Source organism: Cynara cardunculus (assembly GCF_001531365.2).
Source record: "Cynara cardunculus var. scolymus isolate 2C chromosome LG 13, CcrdV1, whole genome shotgun sequence".
In the NCBI taxonomy this organism is placed as follows: Eukaryota; Viridiplantae; Streptophyta; class Magnoliopsida; order Asterales; family Asteraceae; genus Cynara; species Cynara cardunculus.
This window is the reverse complement of record NC_037540.1, coordinates 15,880,203-15,898,044: the sequence shown is the minus strand read 5'-3', so window position 1 is coordinate 15,898,044 and position 17,842 is coordinate 15,880,203. Positions and strand designations below refer to the sequence as shown.

At 33.4% G+C, this 17,842-nt stretch overlaps 4 protein-coding genes across 6 annotated transcripts; 2 read left to right on the top strand and 2 right to left on the bottom strand.

Annotated features, from left to right (window-relative positions):
- The first annotated feature begins 422 nt into the window (after positions 1–422).
- LOC112525282 (transcription factor MYB41-like) lies at positions 423–2,689 on the top strand. The gene is made up of 3 exons (XM_025135343.1): positions 423–626; positions 1,793–1,922; positions 2,042–2,689. Exons 1-3 carry the CDS (start codon positions 464–466, stop codon positions 2,667–2,669), a joined length of 921 nt encoding a protein of 306 aa, XP_024991111.1. The 5' UTR covers positions 423–463; the 3' UTR covers positions 2,670–2,689.
- On the bottom strand, positions 2,576–4,210 carry LOC112525283 (remorin-like). 3 transcript variants are annotated; one of them, XM_025135345.1, is made up of 6 exons: positions 3,787–4,210; positions 3,671–3,724; positions 3,490–3,577; positions 3,332–3,413; positions 3,009–3,235; positions 2,576–2,636 (listed from the first exon to the last, which is right to left on the bottom strand). In XM_025135345.1, the coding sequence occupies exons 1-5, from the start codon at positions 3,896–3,898 to the stop codon at positions 3,035–3,037; spliced, it is 537 nt and encodes a 178-aa protein (XP_024991113.1). In that variant the 5' UTR covers positions 3,899–4,210; the 3' UTR covers positions 2,576–2,636; positions 3,009–3,034. The 3 variants fall into 3 exon arrangements, with proteins under 3 accessions (XP_024991113.1, XP_024991114.1, XP_024991112.1); XM_025135346.1 differs by lacking the exon at positions 2,576–2,636 and having other exon boundaries at positions 2,695–3,235; positions 3,787–3,918; positions 4,019–4,189; XM_025135344.1 differs by lacking the exon at positions 2,576–2,636 and having other exon boundaries at positions 2,695–3,235.
- A 7,271-nt stretch (positions 4,211–11,481) lies between these two features.
- Positions 11,482–13,720, top strand: LOC112525725 (low-temperature-induced 65 kDa protein-like). The gene is made up of 6 exons (XM_025135962.1): positions 11,482–11,586; positions 11,670–11,816; positions 11,907–12,269; positions 12,357–12,518; positions 12,591–13,313; positions 13,406–13,720. Exons 1-6 carry the CDS (start codon positions 11,526–11,528, stop codon positions 13,453–13,455), a joined length of 1,506 nt encoding a protein of 501 aa, XP_024991730.1. The 5' UTR covers positions 11,482–11,525; the 3' UTR covers positions 13,456–13,720.
- Positions 13,721–16,968: 3,248 nt separating this feature from the next.
- Positions 16,969–17,842, bottom strand: LOC112526005 (heavy metal-associated isoprenylated plant protein 39-like). Its single transcript, XM_025136377.1, has 3 exons — positions 17,775–17,842; positions 17,558–17,636; positions 16,969–17,445 (listed from the first exon to the last, which is right to left on the bottom strand). Exons 1-3 carry the CDS (start codon positions 17,781–17,783, stop codon positions 17,099–17,101), a joined length of 435 nt encoding a protein of 144 aa, XP_024992145.1. The 5' UTR covers positions 17,784–17,842; the 3' UTR covers positions 16,969–17,098.

The following is a 17,842-nucleotide window of genomic DNA, read 5'->3' as shown; positions in this document are numbered from 1 at the left end:
AATTTCTCTCTCTACAGGTATGATCATGCACATTCATGTGTGAAAATTTGTATGTTTATATGGAAAAAGCTTTTTTGGCTTTGGTTTAATGTGACAGCCACCATTAAGACGTTTTAATTTTGATGGATATTATTGCAGCTAGCTAGCTTTGATTATATATAATGTATCGCTTGAAGCAGCTTTTATGTTCGTTGATGTAGACACGTTTAGCTTCCGAATGTTGAAATTTCGCAATTATTTGGGGCGTTTCTAATGAATTGTACTGGAAAATGTTGCAGAGATGGAATAGTACAAATTCATAAGAGTTAATGCTAGTTCAGAGGTGGAAAGTCGTGGTCCGGTCAGCGATAATTGGCTTCCATAACTGACTTACTGTCACTCTAGACTGTATCTATTTTTTGACTCTCTTTTTTTCTCTCTCTCGAATACGTACACACATTCTTGTTCTCTGCGAGTGTGTTGAATGAAAAAGAGGGGAAGAAAAGAGGAGAAGATGGGAAGACTGCCGTGCTGTGATAAAGGTGAGGTGAAGAAAGGTGCTTGGACTCCTGAAGAAGATAAGATACTTCTTGATTACATCACTAAGAACGGCCATGGCACTTGGCGTTCCTTCCCAAAGCTTGCAGGTTCTATATCCCTACCCTACCTCTCTCCTCTCATCATCTGTATGTCTTTACACGGATGATCAATTTTCATTCAACCCCAATCTAGCCATCCTGATGAATTTCACTTAAGTGTCATTCGAGGGTCAGATTGGTGGTGAATTTATTCAGTTAACTGTTAATTTGCAGATCAACTCATATGCGTGTTTGTGTATCTGGTAGTGTAACATTTGTGGAATTTTACGCACTAACGGTGCTTGTGGAAACTTTTATCAATTCCACAAGATTCCAACATTGAGATGCATGTGTGTATACCTAAACCTCTTAAGGTGCTCGAACTCAAACCAAGGGTTGTAGAGCTCGCATGGTGCCTTTAAGACAAACGCCAGTTGGTTCAAATTTGACCACATACATATATGTATATGAAAGGACTCTTGTGAAATGCGAATTAGTAGGCTTCGGTAGTTGATGAAATAAAAATTTCTTGAGGCATTACTCTGCCTCCAAAGATGAAGAATCATAAATTAGCACTGTCCATTGTAGTTCGACCATCTCCATGTTTGTTTTGCCAAAGTTGTATCGGTGAGTACTTGCTTGAAAGTACATTTCTTATTTATGCTTCAAGGAATGGTAAAAGGTGATTGTCCTCTAAGTTCAAAACAATTAGAATCTGACAGCAAAGTCTGTGTGTACTAGATGACAATAAATATCAAATCAGTCCCAATGGAGACCGTCTTTCCCTGAATCGATAGGACCACAAAGAGGCGTACCCTTCAAGGTTGGTCCTGTTATGTAGTACCTAATTATGAGTGTGGGGAGAAGGAAGATGCATCCAGGCAAGAACCCTAGGTGGAAAAACTGGGTATATTGTTAAAACAAGCTGTGATCCAAAAGATTTAGATTGGTGAATTATCATAATATCTGTTAACACCTATATAAAATTAACTGTAAACTAATAACCATCATAGATTGAACAAAAAATGATCTTGAATGTCAACCAGTCACTTAATAAACTTGCTATGTTTAGTGTGGCACCATGAAATCCATGAATGATATGTAAATTATCTTGGAGGGACGCAATTCGTGCTCCTCGCCCTTCTAGGTGAGTGTTAGCCTAGCAAACTGGTTTGACATTGAAAATAATTTTCTTTACTTCTTGGTTCTCTTGGGGCTTATAATGTTATCTGTAGGTCTTCGACGATGTGGAAAAAGCTGTCGACTTAGGTGGACCAACTATCTTCGACCAGATATTAAACGTGGTACCTTCAGTTTTGAAGAAGAACAAATAATCTTCCAGCTGCACAGTTTGCTTGGTAACAAGTAATGAACCACTTCTCTAGCTCTATTTATTTGCAGAGTATCTATCAGCAATATTATAGATCAATTGTTGCATATTGGAGCTTTTCTTTGTTGCACAAACTGAACAATGAATTATGCAGGTGGGCAGCCATAGCAGCACGGCTGCCGGGAAGAACAGATAACGAGATAAAAAACTACTGGAATTCTCATTTAAGGAAACGCATCCCCAACAACAAAGGCCTTAACCTGCAAACCAAGTCAGCAGATACAAATCCCAAGTTGCTGTCAACCAACCACATGGCAGAATGGGATAACGCCAGGGTGGAGGTCGATGCCAGGTTGTCGATGGACCCAATGCTCCTCAGCCCAGCAACTGGTGTGGGCGACTGTGACTACTTCCTTCGTGCATGGAATTCTGAAGCTGGAGAAGCATTTCAAAGAGCAAAGGATTTCAATCAGGCGGTTTGCTCCATCCCAAGCCCTCGAGCATCCTCCTTGATAAAAGTCGAATCAGATTCCGTAGTCACGATGCAAGCAGAACCCACGTTCACCGTCACCTCAACTGGTGCATCTTGTAATCAAAGTGTCGGCGAGCATATGAGATGCAAAATCGAAGCTGAAGAGGCAACGAACAGCACTTCATACTCCCCAAACTCATATAAAGCAGAGAAATCATCAGATATAACATTGGATCTGCTGCTTGATTTTCCCAATGACGGTGAATATCTAGAATATCTACAAGGCGAGCCAAATGATAATTCAGCTTGACCACCAACACAACAGGTGCTATAATTTGCCAAGAAGTACTGTCCTTTTTCCTAAAAATGACAGGTACCATAGATAGTAAAAGACCTAGAAATGCTTGGTTGCAATCCATGTGCTTATTTACTCTAATGCCCACACTTTGTCTAGAACTCAGTTAAAGACTTGTTAGGATAGTGGGCTTTTATATGTTTTGGAGAGTGGATAACTCGATTAGAAACTAAGAACAGTGATCTGAAACTACTTGATATCAATGTTATTTTGGAACTTGTCTGTTACAAATACTCTTCCTTATCTGCACACAAATGCAAACAAAACAATAAAACATGGAAATCAATCTTTTACCATACAAATAAACATAGATGGATCATTTAGCTTGAAAACCATCGCAGGAGTTTCTTAGGGGTAGATCCCGTAGCACGACACTTGGCTGCAATCTCTTCTGCTTTTAGAAGATCTTCTCCGCGTTTTGCTTCGGTCATTGCTCTCTTCTCTTCTGCTGTCTTGTGCAGGAGAGCTACTTTGTTCTTCATCTTCTCGATGCACTTGGCCTTCTTCATCTCCAGATTCTCCTGCTCACAATCGCATACATCCAAAGCTCGAAACATCAGCAAGTAAACGAACAGACTCCTTAACTAAAATGTTTAAATTATAAAAAGAATTATAACCTCAGTCTTTTTCAATTCAGCCTCTAGTTCTGCTTTCTTACTGTTTTCCCATGCTCCTATCGCAGCCAGCTTCTTCTGGGTCCTGGTTAACAATTCCAAAACATTGAAACCTTGTGTTTGTGAGCCTTAAGAACCCAAGTGGTTGGCATGGGTGTTACCTGTTGTCTACTTTGGACCTTTCACTTTCTTCCCATGCTTTGATGAGTGCATCTTTCTTCTCTGTTGCAACTCGAGCAAGCACTGCATCTGAAACAACAAAATCAATTCAAAATCCAAAACCTAATAACATAAACAAAAAATAGTATTGTTTTAAGATATCACTACTACTACTAGTACTACCTCTTTTCACAGAACCTTGTATAGGTGTCTCCTCATCAGGCTTTTCTACCGACTCTGGCATATAAACAAACAGTTAGAGGGCTGGTGGAATTGTGATCAAAGAACACAAAACTTACTTTCAGTGAGGCTTTTCTCTTGAGGAGGTTTGTTCTCCCCCTCCGGTGGGGCCAAGCAGTCAGGTTCAAGAGCTTCTACCTTGTTGGCTACTTCCTCTTGTGGTGCGGCCATATTTTGATGGTTTCGTTTTTCTCTGATGAGAAGGAGTTAGTATGGAAATTGAAGGTTATAGAAGAAGGTTGCAGCAGGATATGGAATGTGATTGACAGACTGTTTCTTTATCGGTTTTACCAATAAAACGGCTGTCATCACTTCCACAGATCACGATATAATTATGAATTTCCGATTTCAGTTTCAATGATTACGTTTAAAATCTTGGTTTAGACGATGATAAGAAAGATGGATCGATAGTTGCTATGAAAATCATAAATGCCAACTAATTTTGTCTTATTTCGTTCTTAATAGCTGCTTCTTGTTTTCGTATGTATATTTTTTTTGGATACATATACAAAAATAATAAATATGTATTGATTGGTGGAATACATATTCTAATATACAGATTCTTATGTGTTGTGATGATAGGAAAAAGTAATGATGCAGATAGCAGATAGCAGCCCTGTTTTTGGTCGTTGGTTGGCAAAGAACATATAAAGCATGTACTTGTAATACAATTAACCGACCCGGACCGGCCAAGGACCGCTGAGGACCGGATACGGGACCGCCGGTTACGACCGGTTGAGCTTTTTGTCGGTTTTGTGGGACTGGTTACGGCCCGGCCCGGCCTGGGCCGAAAATTCAAAAAATCTAGCCGTTATATAGCCATTTGAGAGACGTTATATAGCCGTTTTTTTTGTAGTTCTTGGCCTCAAAACACTATAAATATGTAGTTTTGGTTAAGAGGTTTACATACCAAGTTTTCAATTCGTAAAAAACACAAAAACGTTCAAAATTCTCGGTTTTACGCTATATATTGTGAATTCGACTCGTATTCATTTCTCGTTTTCACTTCACAATTCGCATTTCCTTCTCTCTTTGTCTTACAAAATGGCGGGTGAACAACATGATGCATCAAACGAACAAGTTGTCCAAGTTTTCGCCGAACATGAACGAAAATCCGAGATTTAGAATCACTACAACTTGATGGTCCTCACGAACGGAAAAAGAAAGGCACAATACAAAATGTGTCAAGTTCTTACGGCGGAAGGAAATTCTATCTTAAGGAGGCACACTGAAAAAACGTGCCCCGGGTTGAGGTCGAGGGCTATTCAAGCCAACAGATACTTGACACTAAGATCAAATATGGTCGTATGATGCTGAGTTGAACCGACAAATGACAACACAATGTGTCATTCAAGTCAGGTTGCCTTTCGGACATTTCGATAACCCTCACGTTACGAAGTTGATTCAAAAAAACGCTACAACCACGATACAAGCCGGTAAATTGTCAAACCCTTAGACGTGATGCAATAAAAAAGTGGAAAATGTGTGGGACTGAAATGCAACAAATGTTTTCCGTTTTGCCTAACAATATTTTTTTTAACATGTGATGTATGGAGCACACTATACAGATTGTTGGTTTCGTATATATGCATAACGTCACGTTGGGTTGAGCCTACATCATGGTTCAAACGTATAATCGCGTTTGAACCGTTTGGTGCGCCACATCCGGGTGCACGTCAATTTTCAATTATAAAAAAATGTCTTGCATTTTATAATTTAACTGCTAAAATAATTAGCATTTCATTTGATAACACTAGTAATAACAATGCTTGTGTGGAAAAACTAAAGTGTTATTTGACACTTATATGAGACTCGTAAGACCAATTTATGTTCATTGATCAACTTTATAAACTAATGATCTAATGGTCTAAAGTTGCACTGTGACAATTTTGTAATTATTGAAAAGTCTTGTGGCAATTTTGTGATTATAAATGTTTAGATTGTAGATCTAATCCAAGAGTTGAGAATTGATCGTACGGGTCTCACAAAAAAACTCTTGGTCTCACAAAATCCCAAGTCTATATATATATTCCTTCATGAATGTTATTTAAACAATCAAATCATTTTTAATTTTTAGATTATTCTTTATTTCTTTATAATTAATTATTTAATTTATCTTATTATCTCTTATTTTTTTTATTTTTCATTTTACATATTTATCATATTAATATAAATAATCGTGTATGAACTAAAATACATTTAAAAAATACATTTTTTTTACAAACTATACCATTATAATTGTTTTGTCAATACCTTCAAAATTGCTTGATATCGAATATTTTTGTATATAATCATAGTATTAAATATCATTCATACATACCAATTAATTAGTTATATATTCGAGTAAACTACTATTTTTATTTTTGTGGTTTTGAAATTTCAATTTTCATCTCTGTGGATTATAATTTATTACTGTTTTCATCCCTGAAATTAAATCTATTAACAATCATTCATTTAAATAAGGGTTATTCTAGACTATTTGATCTTTTTTCTTTATATTTTTTGTCATTACAGTTTTAGTTTCTTATTAATTTAATTTTTAAAAAATTGCATTTTTGTATTTGACATCTTTTCTATTTTTATTTAAGAAATGTCATAAAAATTAATTATACCCTCAATTTAAAGAATGTTTTAAGACACATATAAAAACATATTATAAACTTATTGGAATACATTTATATAAAACTTACATTAATTTGTTTGGTGTAACTGATGATTTATGAGACCAAATAGTTGTACGTCTTATTAATAAAAGTATATACATTTGTTCGATCAGAGTAGTATAAAAATAGTTAATTGTTTGGTCCGATAAAAATTTAATTATTTCGTCTCTAATGAAAAAAATATATATAAAAGGGTACTCAAGAGCTTGCATTTGAACGATGTTAGTAACATAAATCAAACTCATAAGAAACTGAAACTACAATGACCAAAATATAAAAAACTACCTGTATGAAAAATATTAAATTGTTTTATCATAAACAATAACAAAATAATATAATTTTTTAATCAAAAAATATATAGTTTTATTAATCAAAATGGATAAAATATCAAAAATGAAACCAAAACATATATTTAATAAACCAAAAATGAAAAATAAATCAAAAAGATTAAAATACACCTAAGTTAACAGATGAACTTTTAACATATTTAGGGGCCGTTTACCAAACAGTTACCTGGTAAATGCTTACCGATAAAATTTAACACTATTATTTACTTAACGGGTAAGATTTTAGTCCACTAAAACGACATCGTATGCAACAATTTACCCGGTAAACGCTTACCATGGTAAAAGTCGTCGCCCTCACTTACCGAGTAAGACTCTTGGTCTTTGTCTCGCTCTTACCGGGTAAGATTCTTGGTCTTTGTCTCGCTCTTACCGGATAAGATTCTTTGTCTTTACCATATTCATGCGGTGAGGTAATGTTACTTGGCAAACGGTTACCCGAGTAAGCGTTTGGTAAACGGCCCCTTAGACTCAAAACCAACGAAATAACAATAAATTAGAAAGTATAGATATGGAGATTGCAATATCAAAACCAGAGTCAAAGACCTTCTAGTCTAGTGGTAAAGGCTTGGGCATGGCATAGTCATGAACCCGAATTCGAACCCTGGGAGGGGAATGTTGGCGACATTTAAGTGGGGCCATGTTTAGCCTCCAAATTTGCCGGGGATTAGTCGGGCTTTGGCCCGGACACCCTTACAAAAAAAAATATATCAAAACCAGAGAGACTGTGTCGGAGACATGTTCAAATCACAAGGACGAAGATCATAATTTACTCTTTATATTCTTTAAGTTTTCATTTTACACCTTTATTATATTATAAACACAAAATCATAGATTAACTAAATTGTGTTTTTCTTGTTATAAATTATGTATAATTATAACCATCTCGTCAGTATTTTTAAAATAAGTTCATTATTAAATATTTTTAGATTAATATTATTTTATATGTATAAATGTATATTATTTTATAAAAGACCTTTCCTCATATATAATTTAATTATTCTAAAGGAAATGTATAAATTACATCTATGTAAAAATGCAAAATGGATCTACATCTATATTTTATTTACCCTATTTATACTTCATGCTTTTTAAAGATTAAGTTTAGCATTAATTGATGGTTTATAGTTTTTACAGTTTGTAATTGAAAAATAAAATATAAATTCTATGTTTTAATAAAAAAATATGGTAAGAGTACTAAAAAACTCTCTTTTGATTAAAAAAAAATGATTTTGAGTACCAGAATATTTCAAAAAGATAAACCGATAGTAAAGTGAAGCAAATCAATTGGACTTTCATGTTTTATATAAGAACTATTTATGAAAATCAAGTCGATTTATTTTAATTGAAAAGCAATATGAAACATTAATCTGGAAAAAATGTGGCTTTGCATTAAAAAGATGATTTATCACATAGACCGATTGATGTTTCACAATGTTCCTCAATAAAAAAAACCCTGCAATAATCAAATCTAAGAATGATAATAAATAGAAACCAATATTGTAAAAGGCTTAACACAGCAGTCGTCATGGCAATGCCGTGACTCAAGGCTCATGTATGACACGACGACGTTAAAGCTTAGCATGCATGAGTCAATTCGCAATTTTGTAATGTGGTATTTGATTTTTCTTACATATTTAATGTCTTTTAGTGAAGTAATGGATGAAAATATAAAATATACCTTGATTTCTTGGACATTGCAAGGTTCTTATATGTGATAGAGGCCTACCAATGGCCTCAAAAAGTTTGCTGCTAATAATTATACCATAAATAATTAATCAGAAAAAATCAAGCAAACATCAACTAAATCAGTTTAGACATTGTTTGGAAAAAAAATATGTAGTTTATTTGTTGGGTAAACTAATTGGAATAGTTTTTTAGAAGCTTTTTGTTACTTTTTCCAATTATAATCTTGATTAATATAATAGTTATTTATTACTATTAATTAGAAAATAAATGTTAATTATTCATAAAATATAAATAAAAATTTAGTTATTACTAATATTAATAAATATTAAATCCAATTATTAATTATTCATAATTGGTTGATAAAGAAAACACATTTTTCAATGTACGTAGTTAATATATATAATCATGCATTTTTCATATGGTAAATGTGTAGAATGGAAAATGAAAATGTACTGACATAAAACAAATTAATTCATAGGTATTAATGATATTTAATAGTATTATTAAATCTAAAAATATTCAATATTGGGTTCAATATGAAGGTATTGACGAGACGATTATAATGATGTAATTTGTAAAAAAAATGCATTTTTTATGCATTTTAGTTCATATACGATTAATTATATTAATATGATAAGGGTGAAAATGAATAATGAAAAATGAAAAAGTAAGGTGTATAAGGTAAATCAAATCATTAATTATAAGGGTATAAAATGTAATTATGTAATTAAAAATGAAGATCATGAGAGGTTTTCAAGAATATTTGAAATTCCTGCTTTTAATATAGTACGAATATATGATTATTTATGTTAATATAATAATTCTGTAAAATAAAAAATAAAAAAAAGGTAAGGGATATATATTAAATCAAATCACTAATTTTTCTTAAGAGTATAAAATGTAATTTGAAATTTAAATGATCTGGTGGTAGATGGTGGGAGGTTGTAAGCTTTAAGGGCTGTACAATATCCTTAATTGGTTGTATCTTTTAAAAATTCAAGATAATCATAACTTAGTCCTTTTTAATATGGAATGGATACAAACATAGATACGGGGGGGGGGGGGGGGGGGGGGGGGTGTGCAGGCAACAAGTCTAGCAAATAATGTCACACTTCAAATTTCACAATTGCATATATCATGAATGAGNGGGGGGGGGGGTGTGCAGAAAATCAACCAATCTAATTGGAGCCGACTGATCCAATTAAAATCAATCGACCATAATTGGATTTCCAATTGTAATTTGATCGGATTAGATTGAAAATTTCAATGTCCAATTTGGAGCGGTCGGTTCTCTGATGGCAGTCCAGAATCAATCAAAACTAAACCAAAAAACCGATCAACATCCAATTAATCATTTGATGACCATCCAGTTGTTCATCCAACTATCATCTAATTAATTTATTTTTAAATTGTTTAAATCGGAATTTGTTTTATGTGAGACTTTGAATTCTTAACTTCCCTTGTGTTGGTATTAACACATATTAAAAATGATTAATCAAATTTATATCATTGTTGGAGAATTGGATTGAATTAACACACTGGATGGATCCAATCCCAACGGATTATCCATTGGATATCCAATAAAAGTATTCAATGAATAGAATCGAACCGATCCAATCATCTATTGGATTGGATTGGATCGGTTATTCAGTGTTAATCGGATCGGATAGGTTGTCAAAATTCAAAATCCAATGGATGATTGGATCAGTTAGGTTCCTCTCACATTCAATAGATGTCGACTGATAACAACCTTAAATATAGATATAGGTAAAACCATAAGGACAAAAAATATGAAGAAAAAGAAATTGCATGAAAAATATTTAATTACTTTAGCATAAATAATAACAGAATAATAAAAAATTTCATATGTTTAATTCACCAGGTCTAACAGCAAGCATCAATTTAGCTTTGGGTGTGGGATGATTTAGTAACAATGAATAAAATAGCTTTATTACCTATTTCATTTATAAGGACCCTTATTGCAAAGAGTATTATATTATTGACATTCATCAAAAAATATATGATTTTATTAAATAAAAAAACTTAATTAACGAAAAAGCAACCAAAAACAATATTTAATAAACCAAAAAGACTAAAATATCCCTAATTTAAATAAAATATTTTTAATATATTTAGTCTCAGAGACAAAACAACAATAAATTACAAACCATATAAATGAAAAACGAAAATTTCAAAATAACAGGAACGAAAATCATAGTGTACTCGAATATAAGACACATTAATTTATATGTATTTATGATAATTAATAGTAGATTAGATACACAAATATTTAATATTATGCTTATTTCGAATGTATTGATAAGATGCTTATTTATGTATATGATAAAAACATAAAATGAAAAATAAAAAGTAAAAAATATAAAGTAAAGTACATAAATAACTATAAGGACATAAATTATAATTTAAAATTTAAAAAATTTCAATTTTCAATATTACAACTGAAATTATAGATATACAACAAACTTTAACTATTATATATTTAACATAATAAGTTAAACTTTTTAAAAATTTCAACATAATCATACTTTTTAATATAATAAAAACTAAGAGATTGTTTACCAAATATTTATTCAGGTAAGTGAATACCAAGTCATCAAGTCAGATGAATATGGTAAGGATTAATAATTTTATTCAGTAAGAACGAGACAAGAACCAAAAGTCTTACTCGATAAATAAAGACGACGATTCTTACCACGATAAACATTTATCGAATAAATTGTTATATATAAAACTATTTTAATAATTAAAATCTTATCAAATAAATAAATAATAATATTAAATTTATCAATAAATGCTTATCGAATAAGTTCCCATAAATAACTTAGTAGTCCTATTTAAATACTGTGTTTTTTCGGAAAGATGTAATTTTAGTCATATGATGTGGTGGTGGAGCCATATGAAAGAGCAATCATGCCACGTGTCGACCCTGTGATACGTGTCTGCAATTTACTTATCTCGCCTTAACATCGTATCCTTATCCTTTCTTGTATTTTCTCTTTAAGAAGCCCCACTTTTCTCCACACAGACTCCCATCACTTTCAATATTTACAAAAAACCATCCCTCTTACTTTTTCTATCATTATGGAAGCGCAGTTGCACCACACTCATGGACATCACCACGATCATCCCCTCCATCCCGCCGGTAACATAATCTACCTGTCTCTGTAATAAGACTGATTGAATTTTGAACCATTACTGTTCTATTTAATTAATTCTATTATACAGATGCTGATCTTCTAGAAGAAGACGAACATGGCGTAAAGAAGTCGGAGATAGAGAAGGTGAAAACAAAGGTCCACAAGTTGAAGGCCACAATCAAGGATGGCCATGGTCATCATGATGAAGAACATCACAACCATGCTGAAAAAATCAGTTAGTTTTTATGTTTTTGGATTGATTGATTGCTTCAAGGCTACTTGGAAACACGTTTGATTGACTGGTTTTTTCAATGAATTTGGGCAGTGAACGAGTCGCCGGCGGTTAGGAGTGGTCTGGTGGAACCGACTGATATGGGGAAGGCAGTGTTAGCGGAGGATCTTTACGCTACTCATTCTGATATATTGGACACGCCGGTGAGGTCGTTTGCGCAGTGGGAGGAGGAGGAGAGATCTGGTGCACCACCGCCACTGCCCACCGGAATTTATGGAACAGGTCCGGCGAAAGTTGGCCACCACGGGTTTAATCAGAACGTGAACAGGGAACAGTTGAGGGGTAGCATTGAAAAATCAACCGGCATGGAGGAGCATCCAAGTGCACCTAACCCAGCAACGGCAGTTTCTCCGGCGAACCGTCAAACAGAAGTGCCTGCTCCGACCAAGATGACAGGTACTATCCACAAAGCACGAAGTACAATGTTCTATTATGTTGCCGGAGATTATAAATATTTATCTGATTCCAGAGGTTATGGAACAGGTCTATCTCAAGTTGGTCATCACGAAGACCAAAACAGGGAACAAATTAGGGGTGCCATTGGAAAATCAACTGGCATGGTGCAAGATCCAAGTTCCCCTAACCCAACAATGGTAGTTTCTCCGGCGAACCACCAAACAAAAGTCACTGATCCGACAAAGACAGGTACTATCCATAAACAAAGAACGTGGTACAATGTTGTTGTATAGTATTATAATTCAAACGATCTGATCACAGGTGGGAAAGAAGCAGGGATCACAGATGTCCTACGATCATTCAACAAAATGGGGGTTTACGATGAACCCCACTCCAAATCTTCAGAATCCGATCAAAAGGAAACAAAGGTGTATACAGGATCCTATGATCACTCCAAATCTTCAGAATCTGATCAAAACGAACCCGAAGTGCATGCAGGATCCCATGATCAGTACTCCAGATCCTCAGAATCCGATCAAATCGAACCCAAGGTGTATACAGGATCCCATGATCAATTTGCTCCCGAACCGGTTGAAGATGCACCACTAAGCACCGTCGCCGGAGACCCATCTAGCCACAGCAGCAGCTACACCAACGAAACATCCGCCACTTCAGATAAAGCGGCGGTGGCAAAAGACTTGATGGTCTCCAAACTGGGTTCCTCCGGTGAAAACAAAAGCGAGACGAACTCATCGTCTTCCCCGACAAATTACGCACATAAAGTTGCGGAGACAGTGACGGGCACATTGGGTCCGGTTTATGAGACGGTGGTGGGGGTGGGAAGCTCGGTGATGTCGAAAATGCAGGGGTCCGAGCGACCTGCAGAGACGAGGATAACGGAGAAGAAAGGAGGGTCAGTGAAGGATTACTTGGTGGAGACATTGAGGCCTGGCGATGAAGACAAAGTGGTGTCGGATGTGATAACACATGCTTTTCACCGGAATGATCCGCCGGTACAAGAGACGACTTCTACTACTATATATGGTAAGTTATCGACTTCAAAAACGAGAATTAGAAGTGGTTGATGCTGATTACCTTCTGTTTATATAATGAAATGAATCATTTTTTGCATGCAGTGAGAGATGAAGGTGGGGAAGGAAGAAGACTACAAGAATCTGGCAACTGAAATTTGCATTTGCGTTTCGAGTTTGATAATATATGTTTCTTGGTGTAATGGGTGTTAGCTACTTGCATTTCGTCTATCTTTTAGGATTTTTATTATATATATATATATATATATATACACACACACACATACATAATAGGACTTAGGTCCGAATGTTGTATGGTGTCCATGCATAACGTCGTGATGTTATGGTTTTCGTATTTATGTATATATATGTTTGTATGTTCATGGTAGATGGTATGTTATATGAATCTCTAGCGTCTCAGGTATTAACGTTGCGAGTAGACCTACACTCTGAGACTCGAAGGGACATGGAATCTAGGTTCCATGCTTATACTTATGACGCAGGGATTTATCCCCATCTGCTTGCTAATTAAACCAATATCTTGAAATCGTACGGGATTTTTCTACCAAGTACTCTTGGTAGAAGTTGGTTTTGTTCTATAACTGAATAAAGACTGATCGATTGATTGATAATTCCATTGAAATGAAACGTTTTTTAATCTGGGTTTAGTGCGAAGAGAACGTACTTTTGTTGGGTTATGCGTACGTGTGTGTATATATATGAGCACACATTTATGTATCTATTTATATATTAGGGAAAAGTTTTAAAAAAATAGGATGGATTTTAATATTTGGAATAAATAAGTATTTAGATAATTTTTTAAAATAAATAAGTATTTAGATAATTTTTTAGAATAAATAAGTCATTTAATATTTCAAAATCTGTTAAGTAATTTTTTGGAATTTTTAAAAACCGTGAGATATATCTTTATGCTTCTGAAAGCCATTTTCTTAATAAATTATGGAGATATCCTATAATCCAGATTGATCTATTCAGATCGAGGAAACATTGAGTTCAGGTGATTAATATTTTAAAATAATAAAAATTATTGATTAATATAATAAAATAATAAAAAATTGATTAATATAATAAAATAAAAAAAATTATAAAGAATCTTTAAAAAATTAAGGGGCTGTTTGGCAGTTGCTGAATGATTTAGTTCAGAATAGCTAAGAGGTTAGAATGGCTAAGAGGGTCAGAATGGTTAAGTGCTGAATGAAACAAAGTTGTTTGGTAATTGTTTTCTGAATGACAGCAAAATTACCATTTTAACCCTYAAGAAATACAATCAATTCTAAACATTTTTTTAGAAAAAAAAGATGATGTTCTTCATGTTCTTCATATCAAGATCACAAATCCTCAAGAAATTGCAAAATATAGGTAATCCAATCATCATTAATATTGTTACAAACATTAAGTTAGCAATAAACACCATCAATTTTCAAAGAAAAATGTTACCCTAAACCAAACCCTAGACAGGTCTGTGGAAGGCGACGAGGCTGTGGAAGGCGACGAGGCGGCGACGTGAGGCTGTGGAAGGCGAAGCGGCGACGAGGCGGCGATGAAGAGGCGACCGGAGATGAGGCGATCGGGGTGCGACGATGGAAGGATGATCGGGAACTGACGATGGACGACCGGCGCTCCGATTAAAGAGGATATGTGCTTCGATCGGGAATGGAAGGGGAAGGGGAAGAGGAATGGAAGCGAGCAGGTCTGCGTGAGTAGATGAGGGCAAAGATGGAAAAAAACAGCCCCTGAATGGTTGAGTGGAGCATAAGGGTCAAAATGGTTAAGAGGTGTTTGTAACCATTAAGAGGTGGTTTTTTTTTTGCCAAACACTTATAACCTCTGACCGATTCAGCGATTGACTCTTAATGTAACCATTAAGAGCCTACCAAACAGCCCCTAAGTTGTTAAACATTATCTAAATAGAAAAAAAATACTTACATTAATAAAATAAAATAAATATATAAAAAAGAACTTATATTTATAAAAAAATATTTATATTTAAAAAAATTATTAATACTGATAAAATTTATTTTAATTAAACATAAAATATATTATATTAATGATTTTTCAAAATAAAAAATAATTTAAAAATTATTATTGATTAAATTTATTTTAATAAAATGTAAATTTATTCCGTACATAAATTAAAGAAAATTGAAAAGGATTTAAAAGGATTATTATAAGATTTATTTTAATTAAAAGTAAAATATATTTCATTGATTTTCAAATTAAAAGAATAGAAACTAATTTGTTTAGATTACTAACGGATTAACAATAAAATTTAACTAAATATATAATTAATTAAAATTCGTTAGAACACCTCACAGTAGTCAAGTTAGCAATCAGTTAAATATTATCCATACATTATACTAATAAACAGTAGCGACAAATTTTAATTAATTATGTATTTATTTAAATTTTATCGTTAATTCGTCAGTAATTTAATTAAATAATTTTTTATTTTTTTTAATTTGAAAAATCACCAACGAAATATATTTACCTTAAATTTAAAATAAATTTCATCGATAATTCTTTTAAATCTTTTTTAATTTTTTTTTTAACATTTTTGAGAAATTATATACGAAATATATTTTATTTTTAATTATAATAAATTTAATCAGTAATCTTTTTTATTTTTTTTTAATTTGGAAAATCTGTAACACCCCAAGATCATATTTGTATATAACCACATATTTCATATATCAAGAAAATGCAATTTACAAAAGTTAAATTACAAAAGTAGCTACCAAATTTTTTTACGTAATCCCAATACAAGACTTGTATACATAACAAATATTCATGTACAAATATTAAAAGATCATCCCAAAAATCCAAATGTAAGCAATCATGATCCCACTATATCTTTCTCTTTCTCCTTTTTTTTTTGTTGTGCCTAACCTGTAATACACATTTTTAAACATCCCCTAACCTTCTTAACTTGAGTTTTTTAAACATCCCCTAACCTTCTTAACTTGAGTTAGCCAGAAGGACCAAAATTGAAATAAAATGACGACCATAATGACTAAAATTATAATTAGTTTAAAAGATGGACCAAACTCAGTAGTGAGTGATAATTACAAGGACCAAAAATGTAATTTTACTCTTTTATAAAATATAACATTATTTATTCAAGTTGTAGATTAAATAAGCATAACAATTAAGGGGTCGTTTATTTACCTCTTAATAGTTTCATTAAAAGACAACCTCTGAATCGTTAAAAGGTGAATCTTGTTTGGGAAAAAAAAAATTCTGTCTCTTAATGGTTCTAAAATTCTTTGAATGATTTTGTATCTTAGGCCTCCCTTAACCATTCAGCACCCTAATTCCATTGTAAACAATTACTGAACAATCTATTTTATTTTGCACTATATCATGATAGCCTCTTAATTATTTTGATCACTTAATCATTCTACACCAAACCATTCAACAACTACCAAACAGCCACTAAATTTTGTTTCCAAAATAACATCTCTTCTTCACCTCCATTTCTTTGAGACAAAAGAGGGTTAAACACCAGTCAATAAAAGAATATCTTAAAATTATTTGAGAATTATTCAAATGCTTACCCAGTAAATTATCGTATTCGATATGTTTTGATGTACAAAATTCTTACGCATCAAAATAAATGATAGTGTTGATTCATATCAATATGCGCTTACCGAGTAAGCATTTGGATAAACGGCCCCTAAGTTTTCATCTGTAACAAGACTTGAACCACTGACTTTCAGGAAAATACGATTATCGGATACCACAAGTCTACTACACCTTCGCATCAGGTCGAACCAATGTTTAATTCACAAAGCCTTCGATGTGGCCATGCATTCGGGATGAATACAAAGAAGGTGATGGATAATACCCCGTTAATTCTCCACCATTTTTGTTCTTTTCTTCTTTGCCTTCACCTTTATTATCTTCTTGTTTCTTCTTCTTCTTTTTCGTCGTCGTCTTCTTCTTCTTCTTCTTTTTCTGATCAGGTGGAGGTGGAGGTGGAGGTTCTTGATCAGCAGCAGGGCCAATTGATATGATTTCCACCATCCCTGCAACTTTCTTTAGCTTCTTGACGACCGCCACCGCGTCCATCTCTCCCACCACCGTCACCTGCTGATCTTCAAGATTTGCACCTATCGAATCCACTCCTGTAACAACTTAATTAGCTTCGAATGTCCACAGATCGCACCATCCAATTTGGATTGTCTCACACAAAAATGGAATCATGGATGCAGCATATGGAATTAATTAAGCACAAACCATGAATATGAGCAGCAGCTTCAATGGCTTTTTGCTTGGTTTTGTCATCAGTCATGCTAACAACTTTCAACACCACCTTCTGTTTTTACAATTTTTTGATCAAGTCTTTAGGGTTTTATCCAATAAACAATCAAGATTCAGAATATTTAAAGTTTTAGGTTAAAAAACTATAAAATAATATATGTTTAATTGATGGGAAAAAGGAAGAAATTATCACCTGAGCCATGTGAATATGATGAAAATGATTATTGTGGTTTAAACAGATTGAAGAACTTGGAAAGATGA

Excerpts from the sequence above, each read along its gene's own strand:
- LOC112525725 (XM_025135962.1), top strand. The coding sequence starts at position 11,526 with ATGGAAGCGCAGTTGCACCACACTCATGGACATCACCACGATCATCCC. Across the intron at positions 12,270-12,356 it reads TGCTCCGACCAAGATGACAG|GTCTATCTCAAGTTGGTCAT; the intron begins GTACTATCCACA and ends GTTATGGAACAG. Across the intron at positions 12,519-12,590 it reads CACTGATCCGACAAAGACAG|GTGGGAAAGAAGCAGGGATC; the intron begins GTACTATCCATA and ends ATCTGATCACAG.
- LOC112526005 (XM_025136377.1), bottom strand. Across the intron at positions 17,446-17,557 it reads AGCTGCTGCTCATATTCATG|GAGTGGATTCGATAGGTGCA; the intron begins GTTTGTGCTTAA and ends AAGTTGTTACAG.
- LOC112525282 (XM_025135343.1), top strand. The coding sequence starts at position 464 with ATGAAAAAGAGGGGAAGAAAAGAGGAGAAGATGGGAAGACTGCCGTGC. Across the intron at positions 627-1,792 it reads TTCCTTCCCAAAGCTTGCAG|GTCTTCGACGATGTGGAAAA; the intron begins GTTCTATATCCC and ends TGTTATCTGTAG. Across the intron at positions 1,923-2,041 it reads CACAGTTTGCTTGGTAACAA|GTGGGCAGCCATAGCAGCAC; the intron begins GTAATGAACCAC and ends TGAATTATGCAG.
- LOC112525283 (XM_025135345.1), bottom strand. The coding sequence starts at position 3,898 with ATGGCCGCACCACAAGAGGAAGTAGCCAACAAGGTAGAAGCTCTTGAA. Across the intron at positions 3,725-3,786 it reads AGAGAAAAGCCTCACTGAAA|AGTCGGTAGAAAAGCCTGAT; the intron begins GTAAGTTTTGTG and ends TTTATATGCCAG. Across the intron at positions 3,236-3,331 it reads CTGAATTGAAAAAGACTGAG|GAGAATCTGGAGATGAAGAA; the intron begins GTTATAATTCTT and ends GATTGTGAGCAG.